General features: G+C 52.5%; 1 protein-coding gene and 1 long non-coding RNA gene across 3 annotated transcripts; one reads left to right on the top strand and one right to left on the bottom strand.

Moving 5' to 3' along the window:
• Positions 1-11,586: 11,586 nt before the first annotated feature.
• C1QTNF6 (C1q and TNF related 6) lies at positions 11,587-21,148 on the bottom strand. 2 transcript variants are annotated; one of them, XM_075501233.1, is made up of 3 exons: positions 20,974-21,148; positions 16,898-17,135; positions 11,587-14,667 (listed from the first exon to the last, which is right to left on the bottom strand). In XM_075501233.1, exons 2-3 carry the CDS (start codon positions 17,127-17,129, stop codon positions 14,120-14,122), a joined length of 780 nt encoding a protein of 259 aa, XP_075357348.1. In that variant the 5' UTR covers positions 17,130-17,135; positions 20,974-21,148; the 3' UTR covers positions 11,587-14,119. The 2 variants fall into 2 exon arrangements, with proteins under 2 accessions (XP_075357348.1, XP_075357358.1); XM_075501243.1 differs by lacking the exon at positions 20,974-21,148 and adding an exon at positions 18,006-18,115.
• Positions 21,149-21,182: 34 nt separating this feature from the next.
• LOC142409558 (uncharacterized) lies at positions 21,183-23,338 on the top strand. Its single transcript, XR_012775691.1, has 3 exons — positions 21,183-21,487; positions 22,225-22,418; positions 22,452-23,338. It is a non-coding gene; the product is annotated as an uncharacterized LOC142409558 (long non-coding RNA).
• The last annotated feature ends 869 nt before the right edge of the window (positions 23,339-24,207 follow it).

The following is a 24,207-nucleotide window of genomic DNA, read 5'->3' as shown; positions in this document are numbered from 1 at the left end:
CAGGGACAGGAGTCAATCTGCAGTAGAAATACCATGGACCACTTTGTGAAAAATAACTCGAGTCATTGACCTATGCAACACACACCAGAACGAAACCAGCCTCCCCACCAGTGCCCCAGTTTCAGAGGATCCATCCTGGGTCAGAGCGGGAGTGGAACGAGGGCAGTGTTGAGTGCGAGCAAGCTTGAGGCACAACCCTCACGCTTGCAGATGGTGTGACACCACAGGAACACCCATCCCGCAGCCTCCCTACCCAGCCAAGCACCCCACTCGCTCCACAGAAGGAAGAATCACCCCCTCCCACCTGAGCCCTGCAGCTAGTCCAGACAGGCACCTCTGCCCCGCAGTAGCTGCAGTGCCTGTTTGGCGCGGCTTGTCCGTTCAACAGGCCAGAAGGGATGCAAAAAAATATGTCCGCCTTCTTCCAAAGCTTAACGTGCCCTCACCTTTGCAGATAGATAACCCCTCACAGGCCTTGCCAGGAATGTGTAGTTTTAGAAGATCCTTTTGCCACAGGCAGATGTCTTCCCCAGCACACAGTGCCCTCACCTCCCAAGCCAAGAGAGACGCACAAACGCAAATCCACAGCCCGATGGTTGCCCAGTTCACAGATAGGCATGCTCATGCATATGTGTCCCCGCACACCTCTCTTTTTCCATACACAAATAGAATTCTCTGAAGTGCAGCACATCACGTTTCCTGTCTGATCTGGGCTGCACGAAGATGGCCGCTGGTGTGGGGCCAGATGATGAGAATCTCCTTTTATACACACAGTGGTCACCACGCTCTGTGCTCCTCACCTTTCTCTCCTAGAGCAGCTCAAGGCCCAAGCTCAGGTCTGGCAAGCAGGTTTTGCTGACCAAAGGTTGCCAGAGGCTAACCTCAAGTCTCCAGGCAGTTCCTTTTTGAGGACTCTATAAACCTGGAGGATGGGGCCTCCTTTAACAACAAAGGGATCTTTGTTTCAGGTAGTGGAAAAATGGTGTGGGAGGAGGATAAGTTTTTAGTCACAGGCAGCCCAACCCAGAGACTGGATCGCAGAAGATATTAGACTTCAAAAAGAAATAGTGTTGGAGCAAACAGTGATTTGAAGGCATGGGTGGAGCCATTTTGCAGGAGGTTGCAATAGTGGATCCTCATGGCCATTTCTGGGAGAGCATTGCAGCTAATCCAGCAGCAAGCACTCACTTAGCAGTCTGGCGTGCAACACCTCTTTCCTCACCACACATGACATGGACCAGGAGCCTGAGAGGTGTCATTTGGATGCTCTTGCTAGTCATCTGAAGACTCCTGTTATGGCCACCCTTTGTGAGGGCAACTGTGGAACCTGACCAGCCAGCCTCTGTTGAAGAGGAGCAGGGGAGAGGATGGGATGCGTGCTCTCCTGCTCTGGTAATCACTGGCTGTGGTAGCTGCACCTTGGAGGCTCCCACCAGGGTGGAGCTGTAATGGCATGTATCATCGGGGCACAGCCCGCCTTTCCCAGGAACTCTTAAAATGAATGCAGCTTACTCTGGTGCAGAAGTCCTCGGCTGAAGCAATGAAGTGCTCTGGGAGTAACTTCTTGGTATCACCAGCTCTGCAGCTGCAACGGAGTATTCATGTTAACCATTATTTTTCCCGTTTGTCCTTCAAACTGAGAAATCTGCACCTTCCTTCAGATCAGAGATCACTTTTGGAAAGCAAAAGCACAAATAACCCATTTTTTATTGTTCAGTTTATCAAGGAAAAAAACCCCCACTGATTTCCTTTTCTTTTTTTCTTTTTTCCTTTTTTTCTAACATGTAAGAATCAGATGAGGTTGGCTGTGCACTGTGGTACCTGAAATAGTGGAAGAGGAAAACTTAACATGTAGTTAGTCCCTAGAGAAGATGAGTGGCTGCTACAGTTGAAAACAAGGATTTATCTGGTCAGCCAATTCACCGGAGACTGTTTTTTCTTGATCTGGGTCTCTACAATAGATCCTCATGAAGATTTTTTGATATCTAGTAATGTCACATTGAAGACTTTCCCAATGAGGGTCCTAATGGAGAGCCAGCTCTCCTCTATCCCAGCCCCCTTTGCTTAACAGTAGTAAGGGATATACCTCTTTGTCAAGTGTGACTGGAATTGATTGACTTTTCCAAAATTGTGGAGGGAGGGGGAAGGGTCTGATGGATCAGCTAACAGACAGCCAAACATCAATGCGTGGAGACCCAGACTGCCTCAGCATGTTTAATTTCCATTAGAAACACAGTTTAAAATGTACTAAAGCAACAACTGTTTGGCATAAGTAAGAAAGTGTTTCCTACACAGGCATGATACCATGACTGTGTCCAGACCCCATCTGATACAGATAAATACACTTGCTGTCAGCAGAGTTTTCCGACTTGATTGACCAGGATGTCGTGCTACTGAGAATTTGGCACTTTTTATCTCCTTTACACCAACATTGTTAGGAATGGTGCCATTTGTAATGTGAGAAGCCAAACAAAACCACATTGTCAGCAACACGTGTGGTGTTCTTGTGATTACCTTCCTGTCCCCATAATGGTGACTGAGACGGGTGAACTCACTAGTCAGTGTTGTTGTTCAGTGTTAAAGCAGCAGGTAAAACTGTGGTGGTGGAGGTTTGGTTAAAGGCGTTGTTTGGGCCAGATTGGTGTTTCAGGGTGTTTTAAAAGTCCTCAAGGCTGGGGCAGGTGCTTACGCACAAGCTCGTCTTTTTCCCCTCGCTCTGCTTTCATTAGAGAAGAGCAGTGCTGCTGAAACTTCTCATTTTCAGTTGCGTGCCCACTGAGAGACTCCGCAGAATGGCAGAGGTGAACGGGAGAACAGAGAGTGAAGAAGTGTGAAGCACAGAAGTATTACGCGATATCAAATTCTCCCACGATTCATCAGCTCATTAGCTGTCGTTCGGCTAGGCACATCCCTTCCCTTTGCTGGCTTTCAGCCGGGACTGGAGTCCCAGGCTAACTGGGATGCCTTGCCTGTGGTTTACAAACCACCCAGCTCACCAAGGGTGAGCTGGTACCTGAGGTACCTGAGTGGAGGGCTCAGTAGATCCAGTGGAGAGCTCAGTAGATCCATCTCGGTGTTCTGTCCCCATGGCACTCCGGAGTGGAGCAGTGGGAAGTGTGCAGAACCAGCAGGAGATAAGGGGATGAGGGCAGAGATGCCCCGATGGCCACCGAAGTTCGCTTCCTGACAGGATACACTGTGCAGATCTCTAGATGTTCTGTAGGTTATTTTTGGTACTTTCCAAATAATGTTGTTTTAACTATAACCTTTACATTGAATTTCCTGCCATTCGTATACGTGTGCTTCTCAAAACTACGACATTGTTCTACATCTGCTGTTATTTTCCCCTTAAATTGTGGTTCTACTCCGAAAAAAGTCTGTAAAAATTGCCCCATGGAGAATCACTGTTTAGTGTATCAGTGAGCTCTTTATTGAATTTGTTCAGTCTAAAAGAGGTTTGCTTTGTATCAAAATGGCAATCTTGGGCCAACATTAAAGACTCAAGCCAGTTTTTTTCCTTCTCCTCCATCATCCCTAGGGATATTGCTGCTATAGGCTAAACACTGCCCTCAAGTTAATCTCCATCACTGTGTTTAAGTGGAGGGGCATTTAAGCAATGGAGTTTAAGTTCTGGGATCAGGTACCACAATGGGGTAACCATGCCGGGCAGCAAGCATTTAGCTCACCTGCACAGCAGATGATATTCCTGAGTTTCTTCCCTTCCAGCTTCTGTCCCACAGAGAGTGTTGTAACAGATCAGCCTGATAAAAGCAGAAGACATTGAATATACACAGCAATACACAAAATGTTCAAAAGTAGGGATTCCCTAGCCCTGCAGGCTATGGCAGAACATGGATGGCAAAAGTGGTAGGAAGCTGAGGCATTTGCAGGCACTCTCACCCGTGGCAAGTCTGGGGCCACAGGTGGGAGGGGATGGAGGAGGTGTTCACTTTCACTCCCTGCCAGTGATGGTCACAGGCCCAGAGAAGTGGGGAAACAAGGGTGGGAGGGGAAGCATGCTGCTTTCGAGCAGTTTCACTCTTAGCCTGCCTGGCTGTGAACACATAGCTATGAACTCATGAGCATGAGCACAGGACAGTCACGAGATGCCCCCACTCAGGACCTGAGCCAAGTCTCCTCGTTATGTTTGGGTAGAACTAGACAGTGTCAGGACTTCGGTCTGAAGGGCTGGAGCCCACACAGCGGACTCAAGGCTTAAGAGAGCTCCCAGGTGTGGACGCCTGCCTCCCCAATGGGTACTTGTGGTGCCACAAAGGCTGCTTGGACCTGGAGTCCCTCCCTAGAGACACTCATTGAAGACCTGGTCTCTCCCCCTGGGCCTGGCACTCTGTGTTCCTCTGTACCCTTGGGCTCAGCAACATGAAGGAAGGCCAGTGCCTATGCCCTTGTTTGAGCCTGTGGACATAGTGTGTGAGGCACAGCATGCGTTTGAGCCAAAGCAGTGTGGCAAGCGATCTCTGTCAGCTGAATCGTGGCGTCTGTGTATGCAGATGGTCTTAGCCTGGCACACCTGCAATGGAAAACTCACCAGTGTGAACTGGAAGGAAGGCGGCATACCCGTGGGACTACTGACATATTTGTACAGCTCTCACATCCTCTCTGCGTCTCAATTTCCACAGCAGAGAAAGGGGCATAAAGGACATCTTCCGACCTTCTTCAAGAACTGAGATTCACAGGCCAGGCACCAGATCCTGCATCGCATGCAGGTGTCCACTGCCCGGGTCTGTAGGGACATTATTGACTGCTAGTATTAACGTGTGCCTGTGCAAGTCCCTGAGGGTTCCCCTGGCATTGAATGCTGAAGATGCATGGCCAGAGCACCTACTGAACTTGCTCACAGACCTGTATTGAAGAGGGAGTGCCTGTGCAAGTTATATGATCTACAGAAGGGCAGCACTGGATTCAGAGACCAGCCTTACACCAAATCTGTCCCCGAGCAAGGTAATGAGCTGAATGCTGGCCGATTTGCTATTCAGCACCAGCGACTGTTCCCGTCCTTGAGGGAAATTATTACCTTGTTACCTGGGCGGTCTTGGAAAGATAAAGCCCCGCTCTGTTTTGCAGCCTGCCAATGTGTTATATCTCCCTATATTTAAAGTTAGAAGGGCTTGTGTGCAAATGCTTGACAAGCCTAATATGAAGGAATGATGGCTTCCAGACCTAATAAATTGCAAGAATTCAGAGATTTATTGTACATTCAAAATTGCTTGAAGGCAAGACATGATACTGCAAGGAGATTTTTGGGAATAAACCCTCAGGTGCTTTGATTAGTGAGACTTGCCCCCAGTTTAATCACATTTCCCTTCCTTCTCTAGAGGAAAAAATCATTACAACCACCCCCATTCTGCTCAGAGCTCTCCTTGCTCCTTCTGCATTTTCTTCATCTCTGTTCCTGCGCAGTTTCTAGAAAGGGAGTTAATTAGATTGTTGATTTTGTTTTAAAATATGCTTGATGATGTCATGCTTATCCAAAGGCCAAACCCCTGCTCCCCCTTAAGCCCTTCCGGGGGTTACTGATTTGTGACTATGGCAATTATTATCTTTCATGTCATTAAAATGCCTGAACAGAAATGAGTTGTTTGGATGCAGCTGCCTGTCTCCCCACAGCTCGGTGCTCCTGTCTCTCCCCTGGGCTCAGGCAGGACAGCCATTCTTTCCCCTGCTCTGTGGTTTCCCAGCTTCAGCCCCCCCTCATTTGCCCCTCTAATGTCGCTGCTTGTGAGCACTTTACTCTTTCTTCCCCGCCTTGGGAGGCAGAAGATATGATGAGAAAGGCAATGGCCACAACCAGTGTGCCTGGATGGAAGGAATGGAAGGGAAGGGTGAAGTCCAGGTCCACGACCTGACCCAAGGACTTGAGAGCACTTCACTCCCCCAGGTGATGTACTGCCTGGTGAAACAGGTCAGCCCAAAGGGCTCCTCATCCCTCTTGAGAGCCCACCTCTCTCAGGATTTCAGCTCTGGGCTTGTTCCTCTGAGGACTTTTCCTCCTAGGGAGCCCTCCTCTGAGGTGAACTGCCTGTAGAAAAGCAGCTCTGCAGCTTGACGAGGTTTTGGGGTATGGTTACATGCACTTGAAGAGCCCATTTTCTGGATGGGGGGGCTGGAGTAGGAAAGGCTGCTTGTTACTGGAGACTACTAACCAGATCCTGGTGAACACTGCAAGACCACCACTTGGAGAAAAAACCAAGCAGTGTGGAAATAACTATTTTCCCCACTATGGCCTCTGAGGAGCCTGAAGGTGCTCCTTGAGAGATGCGACACAGAGCCCTTTATATGCGAGACATTTCAGGTTTGTTGCTATAAACACAAAGCCCAAGCCACAAGCCACATCTCGCTACATCGTCCCATTGACTGCGCCTGTATTTGGGAAATGACATGTGGAGGTCTCAGGGGAAATGGGCCTTGGCTCTTTGAGAGAAAGACAAGACCAGGGTGTCACTTTCCTCCTTTTCTGTTCTTAAGAGTGGCATGCATGGATAGGAGGGGCATGTCCTTTTGGATATCACCATTCCCTGTTGCTCCAGCACCTCCCACATAAGAAGCAGGAAAGGGCACAGAGCATTGAAGCAGTTCATAATTTCATCCTCCCTCTCCCTGCAGCTCAAAAGAGCAATTGCAGCCCTTGCAGCCAGCACGGGGCTAGGAGGGCTATTTTAGGCAGGGTGCTGTGCCCCACAGTTGGGAGCGGGCTGTGGAGAAGGTCTGGGGGGGAATGCCCTCTGCCTGCACCTGTGCACACATTGGCGCACGTAAACACACACACACACGCATGCACACAGAGCTGCAGCCAAGTGGGGAAACACGGAGAGGATCAAGCGCTTGGCTCCGCTCGAATGCTTACCCTGGAAACAGGCCAAGGACGATACGTGTCCGCAGGCACCAGGGTCCCTTCCCTTAGCCACAGTCTACCCAGGTGAGACCTTAATTCTAAGGGGAAACTTGCACTGCCGCTTTTATGTTTCAAGGACAAGGGTGTCGGTACAGTTCCCCAGTGCTGACCTTCCCTGCACCCCAAAAGAAAGGATCCCCCATTTCTTCCTATTCTCCCCACCTCCTTCGCAGGCAGCAAATTCCTTCATCGGAGATGCTCAGTGCCCAGAGGGAAGGTGGCTGTTGAAAAGGACTGCTCGGTGATTTTTTTTTTTTTTCCCCCTTCGGTCTTGGAAATTATGCTGGCAGCCTGGTGCAGTATTTCTCCCTCCTTCCTCCCTCCCCTCCCTCAGCCCCTGTGAGGGGGGAGGAAGAGCGTGGGTGGTGGAAGGAGTTGTGGTCCCCAGATGTGTGAATTGTTGCCGAGCAGAAATAGCGCACCACGGACAAACAGCAGAGCAGCTCAGCTGAGAGCCATCGCTTTGGGCTTGCGTCACTGACCTTTTCCTCTCGCCCTTCTCAGTCCTCACCTGACCCTCCCACCGCTTCCCCTGCACCCTGCACTCAGAGAACTCTCCGCACAGTGCATTGCAATGGTGAGGAGGGCTGACACAGGAGTTTAAAGGAGGGGGGGAGTGGAAAAAAAAAGCCCTGCAGCAACGACAAGGCAATGCAGTGATCCTCTCTCCATTTCCACAGAGCTCAGGTTGCCACTCTGCAGGACAAGACATTCTCCGCTGTCACTGCCTGGTCTAGCCATCGCAATGAAGGCAGAGCTGTTTTCCTCCACAGCTGGGGGGGTTGGGGATGGGGGAGGAGAAGCAAGCCTGTCCTAGGGTCAGGGGAGTGCTTCAGACTCTGACATATCATGAACAAATTTCATGAAACTTTTCATGAAACATGGAATTTCAAAAAAACTTTTCAAAGCCTTGCAGGACCAAGCTTGAAATGTAGTACAGTTGTAAAAGCCTGCATAAGTCTTCTAAAGAGTCAAACACCAGCATACCACATGGAGAGAAGTGGGAGTCAGGCGAAGCAAGGGCTTGGGAGGTGTTTTGGACTGTGGTAATGGTAATGGTGTTTGGCCCAAAAGATCCCTTGGCCCAAAAGATCTGCTGAATTGCTGCCTGTGGCTGCAGGGGACAGGGCTTGGTTGCCTGGAAAGTCCTTTCTAGTGCTCTGCTCCATTCCAATACTTCAGGGGAAGAATTGAGGACACACGGGGGGGAAAAAAAGTGTACGTGGGGGCAAATGGGAGAATGCCGTGAGCCCAGAAAAGCACGTGTGGGGCAAGCAGGAGAATGCAGTGAGCCTCAGGCACCCCATGGGAGATGCTTGTCCAAGTCTTGCACTATGACATTGTTACGTCAAAGACCTGGAGAGTGGTCAGGACTTTAGAGTAGGGGACCAGAACAGTGAAAATGATGCCTACAGGATGGGTGCCCGCTAGGCAGGAGACCTGTTGTCCTCCTTCCTCTCCCTGGGCATTTCCTTCCCCTGGCTACTTTGAAGCATTGCAGTTGTCCTCAGTAGTGACCAGTGAGGCATGGACACATCTCCCACCTCAGAGGTGCATTGCAGTTTGCGTTGCCTGGGCTCCCTGGCAGTCGAGGCACCTCAGCAGCTTTGAGGTTGATGCAGGTTAGCCTCGCTTCTCGAAGCTATGGATGCAAGTAGGTTAAAGTGAATCAAGAAACAACACAGCCCCCCACCTCCCAGTCACCCGAGGCTGGATTCCCAGCCTTCCCAGGTGGATGGGGAGCCCCCTACTCCTTAGCTTCTCCAACCCAAGAGCTCTCCGTCCTGCTCCCTCCCATTTTAGTCATTGCAAAAAGACACTGGGAAAGGTGTGAGATTTTCAATAATTCACTAGTCATTTGTGAGTTAAGTGACACAAAGTCAAGAGATGGGACTGGTCTCTGGGTTGAGAAACTGTCAGAAGCCTTTGATTTGAACCTTCTGACCTGGAACTCACCGTGGTATAACTGCGGGGAGAGAGATCACAAAGGGCTTGTGGGAGAAGGGGGTCGGCACGTCACGAGGTGAGGGAGCTGTGCTTGTACCAAAGAGGCCAGGAGCCTCAGCCCCCCTCTACCCACCTCCTGATAGCATCTTCAGAGCAAGCCAGGCTTGCAAAGGGCAACAGTTTCCGTTGGCAGGAAGGTGAGAGATGTCCATATGTGTGTGCATACATGTGTGGGTGTCACAGCAGAGTGCGGCACCGAGCTGGCCTCTGAAGCCCGGCATGGCTCGGCAAACGCCCGTTTTCCCACTGTGGTCAGAGGAGGGCCATGCCACAAAAGGCAGTGAACGATGGCCCTCAGCAATGCAGCTGTGCCCCATCACCTACGCAGACACGGGCAGGGTCTGCATCCGGCCCTTTGGGCACAACGGCAGCTCCCAGCCAGCAATGGGAAAGCGAAGGTGAGAAATAGAGGATCTGGGGCAGGTTCAACCCGTTGATGGCATCCAGCTGCGATGCACAGCATGGAGGGAGGCGGGGGCTCTGCTGGCATCTGCTGGGCCCACCCTTGACAAAGGGTCAGGGGAGATGCAGAGCCAGGTCCTGCCATGCTGCACCCCTGCCCTCCCTGGTGCTTTGGCTGCAGGCATGTGCACCTGTGTCCATCTGAGTGCCCACAGCAGGGTCAAAGGTCTATTTTTATACCCCTTTTCTTGCCCTGCTGCTCTCTCCCCCTTTCCCACAGCTATCACAGGGCAAGGAGCTATCGCAGGGCTTTCAGCTTCTCCTGAGCTGGCCCTGACGTGCTTTCTTCCCCAGAGACAGGACCATATCCTGCCCTTTACCTCATCTCCCACTCCCCCCCCTTTCATACCTGCAAGACCACAAACCTGCAGGAAACCAGTTTAAAGGGCCAACCCCTTGGCACATACCTTGAACAAGCTTGACGTGGCCACAGAGCCCTTTGCAGCAGAGCTTGGACCTGTCTTTCAGGGGAAAAGAGAGGCATGGCCCTAGGGGTAGTGCTGTAGCTGCCCACTCCAGGGCATGCTTCTTGCTTTGCCCAGGAGAGAGGTGCTGGCTGTCACCAACCCCAGGCTCACATACCACAGGGCAGCCCCATTGCAGGGAAAAGGACCCAGCCCTGGGGTGAATGAGATGACTGGAGGTCTCGTGGCCATCAGGGCATGGCTGCATGCACTGGCAGGGAAGCAGGGCTTGTCTGACCCAGTCTAGCCCTCGTTCCTTCAAGAGCATTGCAGGGTCCACCTTGCCTGAGCTGAGCCTCACCTATGGCAAATCCCCAGCCGGGCATCCACGGTGTGATGGGTGGCACCAGCTACAGACTCCATTTGTCACACATGCATCTTATCCCCAAGGGATTTGGCTGAAGAGACTCTTCAGGTGGCATTTTCTTCTCCAAGTAGGCAGGCTGAAGGACTGAATCATAGAAAACTTTTCTAGAAGTTCTGGCTACGCATTTCCGCTCCTCCCTCCTCCCTCACTCCTCACCTTTTGTTAAGTGTGACAAAGGCACCTCCAATCTACCAGCATCTCACCTCAAGGGGCCAGGAACATGCACAAGTGCAACCCCTGCATTTCCTGAGGGCACATTTGTACCTGCTTCCTCAGAAGTAAATAAAAACCGTGAAGAAGGCTGGGCTCCCAATCTGACAGAGTATCGCATTTACTAGGATACATACCAAAGAGGCCTGTAAGGATGCATATGATTATGTCTTCCATCCCTTGCCAAATGAAGTGTTTGGTACATGTCAAACCGCAGGAGAAACTATGTGAAGATGAATTAAACTCAAAACAGAAGGTCCTATATGGGCATCTCCTCTTGTTTTCTTGTCCATTCCTCCACTTCAGCAGGAGTCCCCTCAGTCCAAACCCCAAAGATGCTAAAAAAAACCCCACTTACCTCTTCAACCTGCATGGAGACCTCGATAGGCACCTCCTTGTCCTTAGGACTCTACCCCTCCTAGATCTTCCACTCAAGCCTCCAAGTCTCCACCCCCCCTCATGTCTCCCTGTTTTCCCCAACTTTATGGGCAATTACCATTTGTCTTTCCACCTCTGACCTGAACCTCAAGCCTTTCCCGTCACACACAGGTCTTCCAAAAATGTGTGTCCAGCTTAACTCTGGAACAGCCACCCACCCCACTGTTAGCAAGCACAAGTGTTCAGTCAACAGTTTAATGTCCCTCTTACATCTGTACTTCCTGGCTTTTACCTCTTGGCAGAGAAAAGAGAAACACCACAGGGAAAACAGAAAACACACATGCTTACTAAGTATCTGACAGAAGGATGTGCTAAAAATTTCACAAGATAAAGGGTCTGATCCCCCTTAAGAAGTCCAGCATTAGCTCAGACTTCCTCAATAGAATTAGTTAAGTACTTGAAGCCTAATCCTACAACCCATTGTGTTGTCCTGTTTTTTTGGTAATTTCCAAAGAATCCTTCCTTGAGTTTGCTTAAAGCTTTTCCAGCAGAGAGAAGAGGGTTGTCGTAATTAGAAGTGTCAAAGTAGTAAATAGCTTTAAAGTTATGGTTCTCCACAAAGGAAACAGACAGAAGATTGCCAAGGATTGCCCAGGGAAGTTTCAGACCTGAGTTAGATTTTTGATCTGTCTCTTTCAGGTCAGTGTCTTTTCTCTTGCACTATTTGGCGATAACCAGAGCTAGAAGGAATAGGTTGGGAGGGAAAAGCCGATCTAAGTGCAAAACAACCAGGGAAAAAAGTTTAATACCACTGAAAAATATATATATATACAAAAGTTCTTGGAGTTTGTTTGGTTTCGTAACATAAAGCACCATTAATTCCACAGTACATTACAGCTCAGCCTACTACACCTTCCAGAAAGCACCCAATACTCCTGAAATTTGATTTAGCACCAAGGGATTGCCATCTTGTTTAGCACCAAGAAGCCTGTTAAAGATACCCTTTGGTCCCCCTGCCCTCCTCTCGCATGTGCATCAGGCACCATCTGGCTGCTCATGGGTAGCACATGAGACCTATTGCTGGCATTGAAACACCAAATAGAAAAGGAGGAATAAGGAAGCTTGTTTCTGGAGATATTCAGTGTTAGAGAGGCTTGCTTCTCTTCAGGGAGACACAGGGGCACTATACACTGTAAATAGACAATATCTGGGTTTGCAGCCTGTTGAGGAAGAGAGAAAGGGATTCGGTCCTGAGCATCACCTCCAGCATGCTGCTTCCTCTCTACTGCCTGAAATCCTGTCTCTGAGCAATTCCACACACTTGACGTGCTAAAGGGAGGGGAAGAAACTCACAGTCTCCTTTAGTTCCCATGATCCCACCATCACATGTTTCCCTGGGAAAAACCCAGCTTTGCCTCAGTGAAACCTTGTTTTTATGCCCATTGCCTCAGTGACAGTGGTGGAGATGATCCAGGGCAGAAAGTGTCTGAAACTCATTCCAGTCTGTACAGCTTCCTTAGCAAAGCAGGGAGGTTAAGTAAACAGGGCAAGAGAGAAAATGTCCTGCAATTCTCTCAAGTTCATTTTTAATATTTAGCCTGGGTCCCTGCGCCTTTGCTATCCCAGGCTGAGTGTACCAGACCTAGTCCTGTATAATCGTGCGTATCTCCTATGGCAGAGCTCTGGTAGTCCCAGGTGCTATAGGCAGAGACCAGGCTAACCATGAGACTGCAGAAGCTACATAAGTCAGAAGACTTCATTATCAGTGATGGGCAGAGGAGAAATACAGTTTCTCCTACATGTCCTGTCCTGAGACTCAAAAAAGAGACAACTCTTGGCACTGCTGTTTACGGGAACATCACAACATGTGGAAGTACGTTTCCCAAAGTGCTGAGTCAGCCTCACCTGCTCCCCCCAGGACCGTAGCAATCCCAGAGGGATGAGAGTGAGACCAGTACAAATGGTACTAGAAAACCCTACTGCTGGCATTCCTTTCCCACTGTGACATCTCCAACCTGACAAGATGAGCGAGAGTTTGTTTTAGGCACATGCTTTTCTCAGTTGCTTGGATGAGATTGCCAGAAAAGGGCGCAGAGCATGTGGCAGGGAAGCTTTTAACCCTGCGGTGAGGTGCTGTAGTCTCACCTCTATCTCTTTTCCATCACAGAGGCAAAGACGCGCCAACCTGCCCAGGTTTGGAACTGATTTAACTGCAATCGCCCTTACAGCCTCCAGCTCAGGTCCTGAAACAGCAGTCCCTCAATACCAATGTGGGAGAACCACCTTCAGGAGGACAATGTAATGGCACACAGGAGCCAGGGTCCGATTCTCCCCTCACATCAGCAAGTGTTAGGGATGACTGGTGATACCAATGGAAGGGCACGGGTGCACCTCTGGCAAAGAAGAGAGCAGATTCAGGTTCACTGTCTGGACTAGCTTCCCACAGCTGGGGAACCGAGACCCAGTAGCACCCCAGGGGAGGTTTGGGAGGGAGGTTTGATACGGTTGTCTCTCTCTCTCGTTCTGTACTTATGATCCCTAGTGGGAATAGAGTGGTGGGCTCTACTGATTCAACGGCAGATGCCTCTGAAGGATCTGGCTGAGTGGCTGGCCCTTCACCTCTTTGAAGAGCTAGAGCTGGCACAGAGGCAGACAATCCCACCAGGACTAGATTTTACAGCCAACCTGGACTCTGTGACCCAGAAGGGTGTCTAAGGAAAGCCAATGACATACTTCAGAATGCCAACAGTCCCCTTTTTGGAAAGACAGTGTCGTCTCTCAGCGCTCTTACATCTTCCTTGTGCTACAGGAGGCCATCCAGTCTGCTCTCCAGACTACAGGTGTGAGAGGTGACATTAAGGCCACGTTGCAGGCTGCAAAACTGGCATGTCTAGTTGGGATGAAGAGGAGCCAGGATGCACCTGGGCAGTGGGGACTTTCTAGCCCTTTCTACAAGATTCCTTTGTGTATGAAGCCTTGAGGAGGGACACATACCCAGGAGCAGCATTTTAGCTTTCCTCCTGCTCTAGGACCCTAAATGCCAGACACAGTTCACTGGCAGTTTTAGAAGAAGCCAATAACCTATGTTGGGGCCATGAGGTGAGGGAGCGAGAGATGGTATTGTCACACTGTAAGTGGACAGATACAGGCCTGGCTACAAGAGAGCGTGAGGTGGGAGCCAGTGCGGCAAGTTTCACACTCAGTGCCTGAGACTTGACAGGCCTATTTCCAAGTGATTTGCAGTGGTTGCGGGCAGTAAAGAGAGAGACAGAGGAAGAAGGAAAAGGCCAAAGAGGCCCCAAGGAGGAGGAGAGGCAGTTATTCAAGGCTGGGCTTGACCAGGTACCCATTGAAGGTGATGTACACATCAACATCATCACTGTAAATGGCATTCTCCCGCTCCCGCTTGTAGAGCCTCACCCAAATCTCATCATTTTCCTGAAGCTCCAGCATGAGGCTCTGGCTCTGCATGATGCTGCGGTCGCTGGGTTGGGCATACAAGATGACTGCCTCTTCTTCGTTGTGCATGATGTGCATGTAGGTCTCCTTGAAGTTCCAGGTGTGGACGTTGAGGCTGAAATAGTAAAGTCCACCTACATAGCAGTAGAATTTTCCATTGAACATGTCAAAGTGGCTGTAGAGGTTGACAAAGACAGTGTCGAAGATCAAGACCTGGAAGCCCTCGCTGCTGTGCAGCGCTTTCTTGCGACCGACAGAGAATGCAGCGTACTGATGCTTGCAGGGGTCTCCCGCTGTGCCCATCTGTCCTTTACTGCCTTTCTGGCCCTGGGCACCCCGCTCACCTCGTGGTCCTTCTTTGCCCCATTTCCCTGGCATCCCAGGCTCTCCCCGGTCTCCTTTCTCTCCTACAAGAGGAAGCAGAGGACACAACTCCTGTGTGATACCAGAGGGAGAGGTGGAAGTGGCAGTGAGAAAGCCTAATGAGGAGGCAGAGGATTGTTCAAGGATGGGGCAACGCCAGAAGAAGGAATGCTCCTGAGGGTCACATTATCATTGTGCTTCATGGGAAAGGAGCTATGAGGTCCGGAGCTATGAGAAGCAGAGCTCTGGGTCCGACTGGGGTCTCTTCTCTTACAAACCCCCTCCTCACCACATGATATGGTCTTGCTGGAGGCACTAGGACTTGTCCTTAGGAGACTTCAGCCTGAGAGGGAGCCTGGCAGTACAAAGTACCACTGGGGCTCTTGACCTCTTCTTCATCCTCCACACTCCTTTACCTCCACCACAGCCCTGCCGTCCTACACACCTCTCCTACGACCCAATTATCCACGTAGTGTGCACACTGTTCTTGCTGTAGGCTGGAGAAGGGGAAGAAGTGCTAATGCCTGTGGGAGAATATGACTAGAGAGGGACAATGAGGTGGGTCAGAGGGAAAAGATCCAAGCTGGGCTTGGTGGATGGTGCAGTGCAAGTTAAAGGGCTGGTACTTTGACAATACTGGCATCCTTTGGGCATCCTGTATAATTACTACTGCAGTTCTACCCTGGGGTTTGTGCGTTGCCTGTCACACACTTCGGCAGGCATCAATACAGAGAGAGAGCAGCACCAGAATGTACTTTGTGTGTAGAGAGAAGAGGTGGGGGTCAGAGCAGCCTACAGCACAAGTGACAGCATCCCAAATTTGTGCCTTGCTGTCCTGGTTTTGGCTAGGATAGAGTTAATTTTCTTCCTAGTAGCTAATACAGTGCTGTGGTTTGGATTTAGGATGAGAATAATGCTGATAACACACTGATGATCTAGTTGTTGCTAAGTAATGTTTATACTTGTCAAGGACTTTTCAGCTTCCCATGCTCTGCCAGGTGCACAAGAAGCTGGGAGGGGGCACAGCTGGGACAGCTGACCCCAGCTGACCAAGGGGATATTCCATACCATACGACGTCATGCTCAGCATATAAAGCTGGGGAAGAAGGAAGGGGGGGACGTTCGGAGGGATGGCGTTTGTCTTCCCAAGTAACCGTTACGTGTGATGGAGCCCTGCTTTCCTGGGGATGGCTGAACACCTGCCTGCCCATGGGAAGTAGTGGATGAATTCCTTGCTTTGCTTTGCTTGTGTGCGCGGCTTTTGCTTTACCTGTTAAACTGTCTGTTATCTCAACCCATGAGTTTTCTCACTTTTACTCCTCTGATTCTCTCCCCTATCCCACCGGGGGGGAGTGAGCGAGCAGCTGTGTGGGGCTTAGTTGCCAGCTGGAGTTAAACCATGACACTTGTTCTTTTCCTCCTCTCCATCCCCTGCGTGGTATTGCAGCCCCCCCTGCAACACCCCACTCTAGTCCAGGCCTCTTATCTGCCCCAGACAACTTCTGAGCTTTGATGTATTGCAGCTATTTCCAGGCTGGGCAGGGAAGGGGGAACATCTGCCCAGCTAGCCCAGAGGAACCACAGAGTAACAATAAGCGAGTGGAGCAGGATCCAGCTGGGAACAAGCTTTTGCCCGCAGCAAAGGCTAAAAGGGGAGCCCTGAAGGGAGGAGCTGATCTAAAATAGGGAGCCTTTTCCCATTAGCCAAGCCAGCCACAGTAGGGTGGAATGAGCTGGGGGTCACTGCTAGTTAGCCTGGAGGTGCTTGCAAATAGATGCTGCCTCCCCTTGCCCTCCACCTGCTCCAAAATGCATGTGACCCATGGAGCTGGGGGTTTCCCCACAGCCTTCCCAGGTGCCAGTGCCTACCCTTCGAACCTGCTTATTTTGCACCTGGATAGAGACTGCTCCTTCCCTCAGGCACTACAGGACTCTGGAAGTCTGAGGCAAGGAAGGTGTCCTCCCAGCTTGGCAAGAGGCTGCCACTGCCACTCCTGTGCTAGCAGGGAGGAAGAGCTGGTAGCAGGCAGCATCCTGAGACGCAGAGGTCACAGCACGGATATGCACTGACTTCCATCCCCGCAGGCTACTCTTGATCACAGCACAAAAACATCTAAACCCTGGGCACAGCGTGTGTGGGCACATACCCTTCAGGATGGCATCTGGCAGTCTGTTAGCATAACCAGCATGCCAGCAACCCAGCTGTCACCTCCACCGCAGTGCCACCGGTCCCTGAGCAGGCCTTGGCATCCTGGGGCCAAGATGGGCACTTACCCTTCAGTATGGTGATGTTGATATAGGGACGGACCTCCGGCATTGGGTAGGGCAAGTGGTGGTGGCTGGGAGGGAGAGGTGGGGCATCTGTGGAAGAGTCCAGTGGGTCACAACAGCGCTTGCAAGCACCAGGGGCTGGTTCTGTGAGGTTGGGTTCATCAGTGGGTGCCCCAAGCACAACAAGAGGGAGGAGAAGGAAGGCCAGGGGTGTGCGCAGGTAGATTATGTCCATGGTGACCTGGGAAGATAGGAGGAAGCGCCAGAGTGAGGTATAAGAAGGGGAGGACACGGAGGATGGAGCAGAAATCCCCACAAAACATCTTTCTGTGGCTGGAGCCAGGGGTGGGACAAAATGGCATTGTCCTGTGGAGGGAGTTTACATGCTTGAAGTCCCTGGAGGTTCAAGGCTGCAATCTGAGCAGCAACCGCATGGCCCAAGAGGATGCCCCACGCCCTTCTGCCTAGACCAATGGAGACTAGGTGCTAACCCTGGAAGAAGGCTTGACCCTCACTAGGCAAACCACTGGAGCCACTAGAAGATTCAGTCCCCAGGCTGGGACAGAGGAAGGAGACATGGCAAACCACACAGCCCCCTTAGCAAAAGCATGCTCTGGTGGGCTGCTGAATTTGTGGAGAGGGCTGTAAAAAACTTTTCCAGTCCTCCAGTCACTAGGTATCATCTCTTTACGGGAGTCTAACCCAACAACCCCCCTGTCCCAGCCAGAGTCTGACCCACATCTCTCTGCAGAGAGGCCCCTTCTCCTGCGGGCTGGGAACTTAACTTCAGCCCCCTCCTTCCCCCCCGCCAAATCCCATCCCTCTCTGTGCCTCAGCCCCCTCCCACCGATGCTCGGTTGTGTTCCCAGCCAAACCCCAGCACCGTCCCAAAGGGACGGCCGGCTCCCCCGAGAGCGGCGGGCAGTGCCAGCCCCGTGCAGAGAGACCAGCGGGGAGCTGCTCGGCTGCAGAGGGCGAAGGAAGCACAGCTCGGAGCACGCAGAGAAGCATGCTTACGGAAGACAGACACGCAAACAAGCTGAGAAAGCCCCTCTCCCGGCCTCTGCCCCTCTTCCCTCTGCCTGCACCCCAGCGCGGCGTGGCAGCTCACCCCGGAGCCTGAGGGCTCCCCTCTGTAGTTCCCAGCCCCTGCTCACGGGCTCCCCTCCGCCTGCAAAGCCGGCCCCCGGGCCCATGGCTTTAAGAAAGCTGGCTCTTGGCACAGGCACTGCTGAGTGCTGACTGGGTAGGCAAGCTGGGCTTGGACCTGCTCCCTCCCCTCTCCTCTCCCTCCCTTTCCCTCCCTGGCTTTGGGCGCCCTCCATTGCAAACCGGCTTGGGTTTCGGCGCCTTTTAACTCTTTCCTAGATAGTGCCTTTTCCTTATCTATGTTTTCGGGTTTTTTTCCCTCTGCCTTTTCGCTTCCAAACAGCCTTGCCCTGGTCAGCAAAATGCAGGCAGCACGCTGTGCAAAGGGTGGGTAGGCAGCAGGGCAGTGTCCCACCCTGAGCATCTCAGGTAAGGTGGGGTGCGTTGGTGCAAGAGACAGACTTTCCTTCAGGTGGGATGCTGCAGGACTCTGCCCTCACTCCCTTGCATTAGTCCCTTGTCCCATGCATTAGCCCTTAAGCCGGCTGGCCCTGCTCTCTCCCCAGCTGTGCTGGTCCCACTCTTAGTCCCCAAACTTTATCTTCCATTCTCTCCTGCATTGTTTCTTCTGCACGTCACTGCAGCCTCTCGCCCCAGGCATGATATTTCTAGCCAACTGGGAGAGGCATCATTTTTTTCCCTCTGGTCATCCCCTCTCTTGGGCAGAGCCCCAAGCCTTGCACTCCGGCGCATGTCATCCCCCGGTCAGGTCCCGGGCTGAGCAGTTCGCACAGGAGGGGTGTGCCTGGCCCAAAGCACAGCCCTGCTGCGGGGAACTGCTTGCCAGCAAAGCTGAGGATCTGGAGCAAACCCTGGCCGTGATCTTTGCCTCCAGCCTGGCGCCGAGCTGACAAGCTTGTGCTGTTGGGGTGAGCACTACGTGGCTGCACCAGAACCTGGGAATGAGGGCATTTGGGGAGGGAGGAGTGCGGGGACACACGCAGGAGACTTTCCTTACACTGCAGAATCAGTGGGAAGAGGATGTGGGGGGTCATACCCTGCAGAAAACCAGACTGGGGAACTTATACCTGGTGGGGGTGCACCTATGTATCTTTGGGAGGCTGAAGGAAGGATGGGCAATAGCTCTCTTCTGCGGGGTCCAGAAGTGCCAAGTCAGCACTGTGCCTCCTGCAGTTTCTGAGAGAAGCTGGAGAAGGCTCCAAGGTTTCTGAGGGGGAAAGGGTTTTATGAGTGTCTACGTGTGCTTGGACTTTTTTTTTTTGTTTTCCTTCTCCCATTTGTTTGGTTTGGGAATGGGAGGCCCGGCTTCCCAGAGAGTGGCTGGTGTTTGGCAGGACCCCAGCACCACTGGAGAAGCAAGCGGAAAACTCTGGGAAAATATGTGCTGCAAGCTGGGGGGAAGGGAGGAAGGGGGGCTGGGAAGCCTGGAAATATTCTCAGGCTGCCTGTCAGCCTGGAGCTCAACGAACATGGAGCGAACATGCCTCCCAGCCGGGGTGGGAAGAGGACCAAGAAATTCACTGCTGTGCTCGTGAGTTCCTAGCCGGGCTCCAGCACTGGCATGCAATGAGACCCACTGGAAGTCTCCCATGTCTACCTGTGCCTCAGTTTCCCCTTTTGGAAAATGGGAGGGGGAAGGGTTAGAGCAACAGTTCTTGCTAATGGAGCCTCGCCAGCTGACAGAAGCAGGTTCTTGTGATCAGTTGTGTTGTCTGCTCCTGCCTGCTGCTGGTGGGGATTTCAGCAGCTGACAGTACTATGGCTGAAAGCCAATAAATTTTCTGGGGTGCATGAAAACTCAGAGACTGACAGTGAAGGCAAAGTTCCTCTCTGTCCCATCAAAGCTATTGCAGTGGCTCACTCCTTCAGGTTTTCCTGCCTGGCTTATTTCCAAGCATGACATTACCCCCTTTTGCAGCTCTCTGCCTTATGTCTGGCCTCCTCTGCCTTTCCAAAGGGAACAGGTAGCAGAGAAGGCCACTGCCCTTGTTTCCATCCTGCCTTTCATTTGCACTCCTGAGTTGCTCACAGCCAAGCAAATGTTCTTCGTGGAGGACCTCATCAGCTGGGGCCTTTGCCTTTTTCTCATCTGACTGCAAGAGCAGCCCACAGTGGGCAGTGAGCAGGACTTTGTATTTAATATGTCTCATCTGAGCTGAATGGGGAGCCAGCAGACAAAGCCTTGCACTGGTGGTATTGCCCAGCTGGGCAGCAGTTTATGCCAGTAAAGACACTTTCACTAGAATAATATCACCCTGCTCCCTGAAGGGAACTGGCTGTACCAGCAACATTTTGCCAGGGCAGCCACATTTGCAGAAGGTTTTGGCTTGTATGGCTGAGTGCTCAAAGATAGGAGTTTTGAGAATGCTATCCAAGAACCCTGTGCCAGCCACGCTTTTAAGCGTACCCCAAGCCTGAAGGCACCTTGTGTGCTCAACAATCTTCCCTCTTCCTCATCGCATGCTCTGCCTTGGAGGCAGCCCAGGGAAGCTCTGGCCAGATTGGACTGCAACAATCCCTGCTCAAAAGCAGCTGCTTTGTCCTCCTTCTACATTTCCTCCCTTCTCCTGCAACCCCCCCACAGGGCAAAGTAGGGGGATAAAGTCTGGCTGTCCCCCCCTCCATCCTATTAACCCTCTCTACCACAAGTACAGAAGGAAGGAAATTACTTTGATGTTTCCTCCCATTTCCACCCCCTGTGTACAGCTCAGCTCCCCTTTTGCACATGTGGACCCCCTGCCCTGCTACACATACTTGCATCCACCCACAAACACCCCCACACACCCTTCACAGCTCCTCCCTCACCAAAACCTCTGGAGCAAAGTTATCATCCACACCAAGAGGCAGGGAAACAACCCCTTCTCTTCCCCTTCCTGGCTGCTTCTCCTCCACCGCAGCCGCTTTCCCTTTCCCTACCCCTACTCTCCAAGAGCATCGCAAGCCAGGAGGGGAAGCAGAGGACCTCTTACCTCCGCTCCCCTCCGGAGGGGTCCCACGCTGGGTTATCTGTATCCTCAGCTGCTCCTGGTTAGCAGCACGGGGAGGGAGGGCTGGGGGGGCCCAGCTGACTCCAGCCAGATGCTCGCCAAGTGCTCTTATGTAATTACTGTCTTTTCCATCCTGCCTCCGAGGCCTTTGTGAGTGCCTCCCCCCCCCCCCCCCCCCCCCCCTCCCCCCCGGCTCTGGCCCGTGTCAGGCTTGGCTCTTGCTCCCTCCCTCCTTCCACCCACCCCTCACAGCATCACGATTTGCTCAGCTCAACAGCTGATTCCTTCTGGAAGCAAAGTTCAGGCTTTTGGCTACTGCCGTTGCTACCCTTGGAAAGAGAGCTCACACATGTTTCAAGCTCTGGGAAGGATTGGGCACTACTCTGCTCTGCGCTCACCTCCTCTCCGTCACTGCCCGACCACGGCTGGGTCCCTTCGGCTTGCCTTTCCTGCCTGCAAATGGGGAGGGGGACACCTGAGACATGGAAAGGTGGAAGTAAGTTTTTATGCTTTGGTACTTTGGGGTGCCCCCAGGTTACCCTGTAACAGCAGCGGGCCCTCTGCCGTATGGGGATCACTGATCATCCCCAGCCAGGCTGCAGAGGGGGTTGGGAAGACGAATCTTTTCCAGCCTGTGCACGAGGCTTGTGTAACAGCCAGCCCTTGTTACCCAAGAGCACCAACACAGTATGAAATTACTGGCTTAGAATATCCTGTACGTCTCTGAGGATGGGCAGGCCTGGATGTCAGCTGCGTGGCTACATTTCTCTCATAACTTCTGCCCATGTGGGGCCTGGACCAACCAGGAACGACACGTTCCCTGGCTTTACGCAGGCTGCCGCTGAGTTTGAGGCCACTTCTGCCAGCAGGGATTTCTGCTGCGGGCTGCTCGGCGGCCTGGACTGTCTCACACAGAGATCACGGCCTGGCAAAGCTGCTACACTTTTTTGCTGTGCATTGCTGAAACGCCACGTGGCGGAGGAGCAGCTGGAAGAGCTGTTCACCTGTACTCATCGCTAGAGCAAAGCTGTTGCTAGACCTGGCAGTCTCCAACACTGAGCATGAAAGTGTGAGCTTGTCTCCCACTTCCCACTGCCCCCACAGCTACTCCGAGACACCGCGTGTCTGCCAGACACAGCTGAACGGTGTATCAGAGACTGGCCGACACGCTGCGTCAATCAGAGATGTGTGGCAGCTAAGGGCGCATCATCCCGGCTGCTCCTCTCCCCATAGGTAACTTTTCCAGCTTGAGTGTCCCATCTCCTACCCCTGCCTTGTGACCCTGCCTGCGAGACCACTGAGACAAGAAACTGTGCCAGTGTCCGCCCCAAACTCTGGCAGGTGACTACAAGCACTAACCCTACTGCAACCAGCAAGACTTCGCTGCCTTGTGAGCATCTAGGCCCAGCAGCTTGGCTGGGTGGGAGGTACCAGGTGACAGTGCAGCCTGTTTGTGGGAGATACCAGGTGACATTGCAGCCTGTTTGAACTAGTTCTTAAAAACAATCTTCAGCTGAGCCTGTTGCCTTCTGCTTCTCTGCCTCTTGCCTGGAGCCCTTCCTGGTATCTGAATGCCTCCTCCTCCTCCCATCCACTGCTATGTAGACCCAGGAGTTTCACCCTGTGCTGTCTTCTCCTCTCAACTCTCACGAGGAGTGCTGAGAAAGGTGGACAAGAAAATTTTCTTTAGAGGTACCCATGAGCTTTCTCACCAAAGAAACAAGCACTTTGTGGCAAGAGGGGGGAAGCTGCTGTTTAAGAGCTCACAGAAACTCTTGGATCTGCGATGGGTACTTCCCACTACGGGAATCACCCTGACGCTGGGGGGGGGAGGGGTGTTGAAATAGTGAGGTTCCACCATCGCTTGGTAGCACTGTCCTGAGTCTGGTCCTAAAGCCAGTCAACAGGGCAAGAGTCCTGCCACGTTGTCTGGCCATTTGGTCCAGCACGAGCATGTTCATCGCTCTGGCTTCAAGGCACAGGGCATAGGCGTTGTTTGATACCCACGCGGAAAGGTTTGATGCTTTTCACAGCAACAGATCTCAGCTGAAGCTGTGTGAGGCCTTGCAGTAGCTACAATCCCTCTGAGGGTCTAACAGAGGGCTCTGCATGGATCTCCAGGCCCACGCATGGTGAATATACAGGATTTCCAAGAAGACAGTGGTGTCGGAGAGGGGTCCCAACAACATCCCTTGTTCCTGCAGCCAGCACACCGCGGGGTGTGCAGGGGTGCTGGCACCAGCCCTTCGCGCAGCCTCCCCGCCGGGCACAAACCCGAGCCGTTTCCCGCTGGGAAAGGAGCCCGCGTGTGACCAGCGGGCAGGGCTCGGCCGCGGCCTGCCCGCCCGTCCCCGCCGCCCGTCCCCCGCCCGGCGGCCGCCGGCCCCCCCTGCAGGCCGGTCCGCGCAGCGCCCGCGCCCCGCGCCGCCGCCTCCCCTCCGCGCCCGGCGCTGCCCGGCTGCCTGCGAGGGCCGGCAGCCCGCTCGTCCTGCCGAGGGGTGGCACCTGTGGCCCAGGGCAGGCGAGGGGCTGGGGTGGGCTCACGCTTCTTCGCCCTCTCTGCGAACTCCCGCCCGCAGCTCGGCAGCTGCTCCGGTCAAAGACCACGAAGGGACACAGTGATGGGGCGCGGTCCGTGCGCGCACAGTTCGTGAGTCGAGGCATCTATATTTGCTTTCCCACACGGCCCCGTTTGTCATGTGTAGAAGGACATGCCGCAGCCCAGGCGCGTGTCTTTAGCTGGCTGCATCGACGTGCCGGGTATGTGCGTGTGTGTGTTTGTGCATGACGTGGTAAGTGTGAGATCTGAGTGAGCCAGCTGTGTTGTGCATGGCGTTTGCATATTTTATGCTTGGGAAGGCAAAGAACACCAAGTTTTCATGAGCAAATATTTGCATATTTTCCACTCATTTAAGCAGATAAAGCATTTCGATTCTGTGTCGAATCCTCAGGAGAGCCAGGAACATCTTCTTTTCAAGGGTGCTTCCCTTTCTTGTATCTCCCTGTCTCTTTTATCTGCTGGCTACCCTATTTCAACAACTGATTAACTGCTTCCTGCCCCCTCCCCACACCCCCTTGTTCCATGGTCCTGTACCATAGCTGAAGCAGAACATGGCCTGGACAGTTTTGCCATTGCCTGAGCTGAGCTGCTGTGTTTCCCTGCTGATGACAAATACAGCGGCTCCCTAACAACAGCTTCAAATGACATTAAGTGTG

This window comes from Mycteria americana, chromosome 1 (genome assembly GCF_035582795.1).
Source record: "Mycteria americana isolate JAX WOST 10 ecotype Jacksonville Zoo and Gardens chromosome 1, USCA_MyAme_1.0, whole genome shotgun sequence".
NCBI lineage: Eukaryota > Metazoa > Chordata > Aves > Ciconiiformes > Ciconiidae > Mycteria > Mycteria americana.
This window is presented reverse-complemented; position numbering and strand designations above follow the sequence as displayed.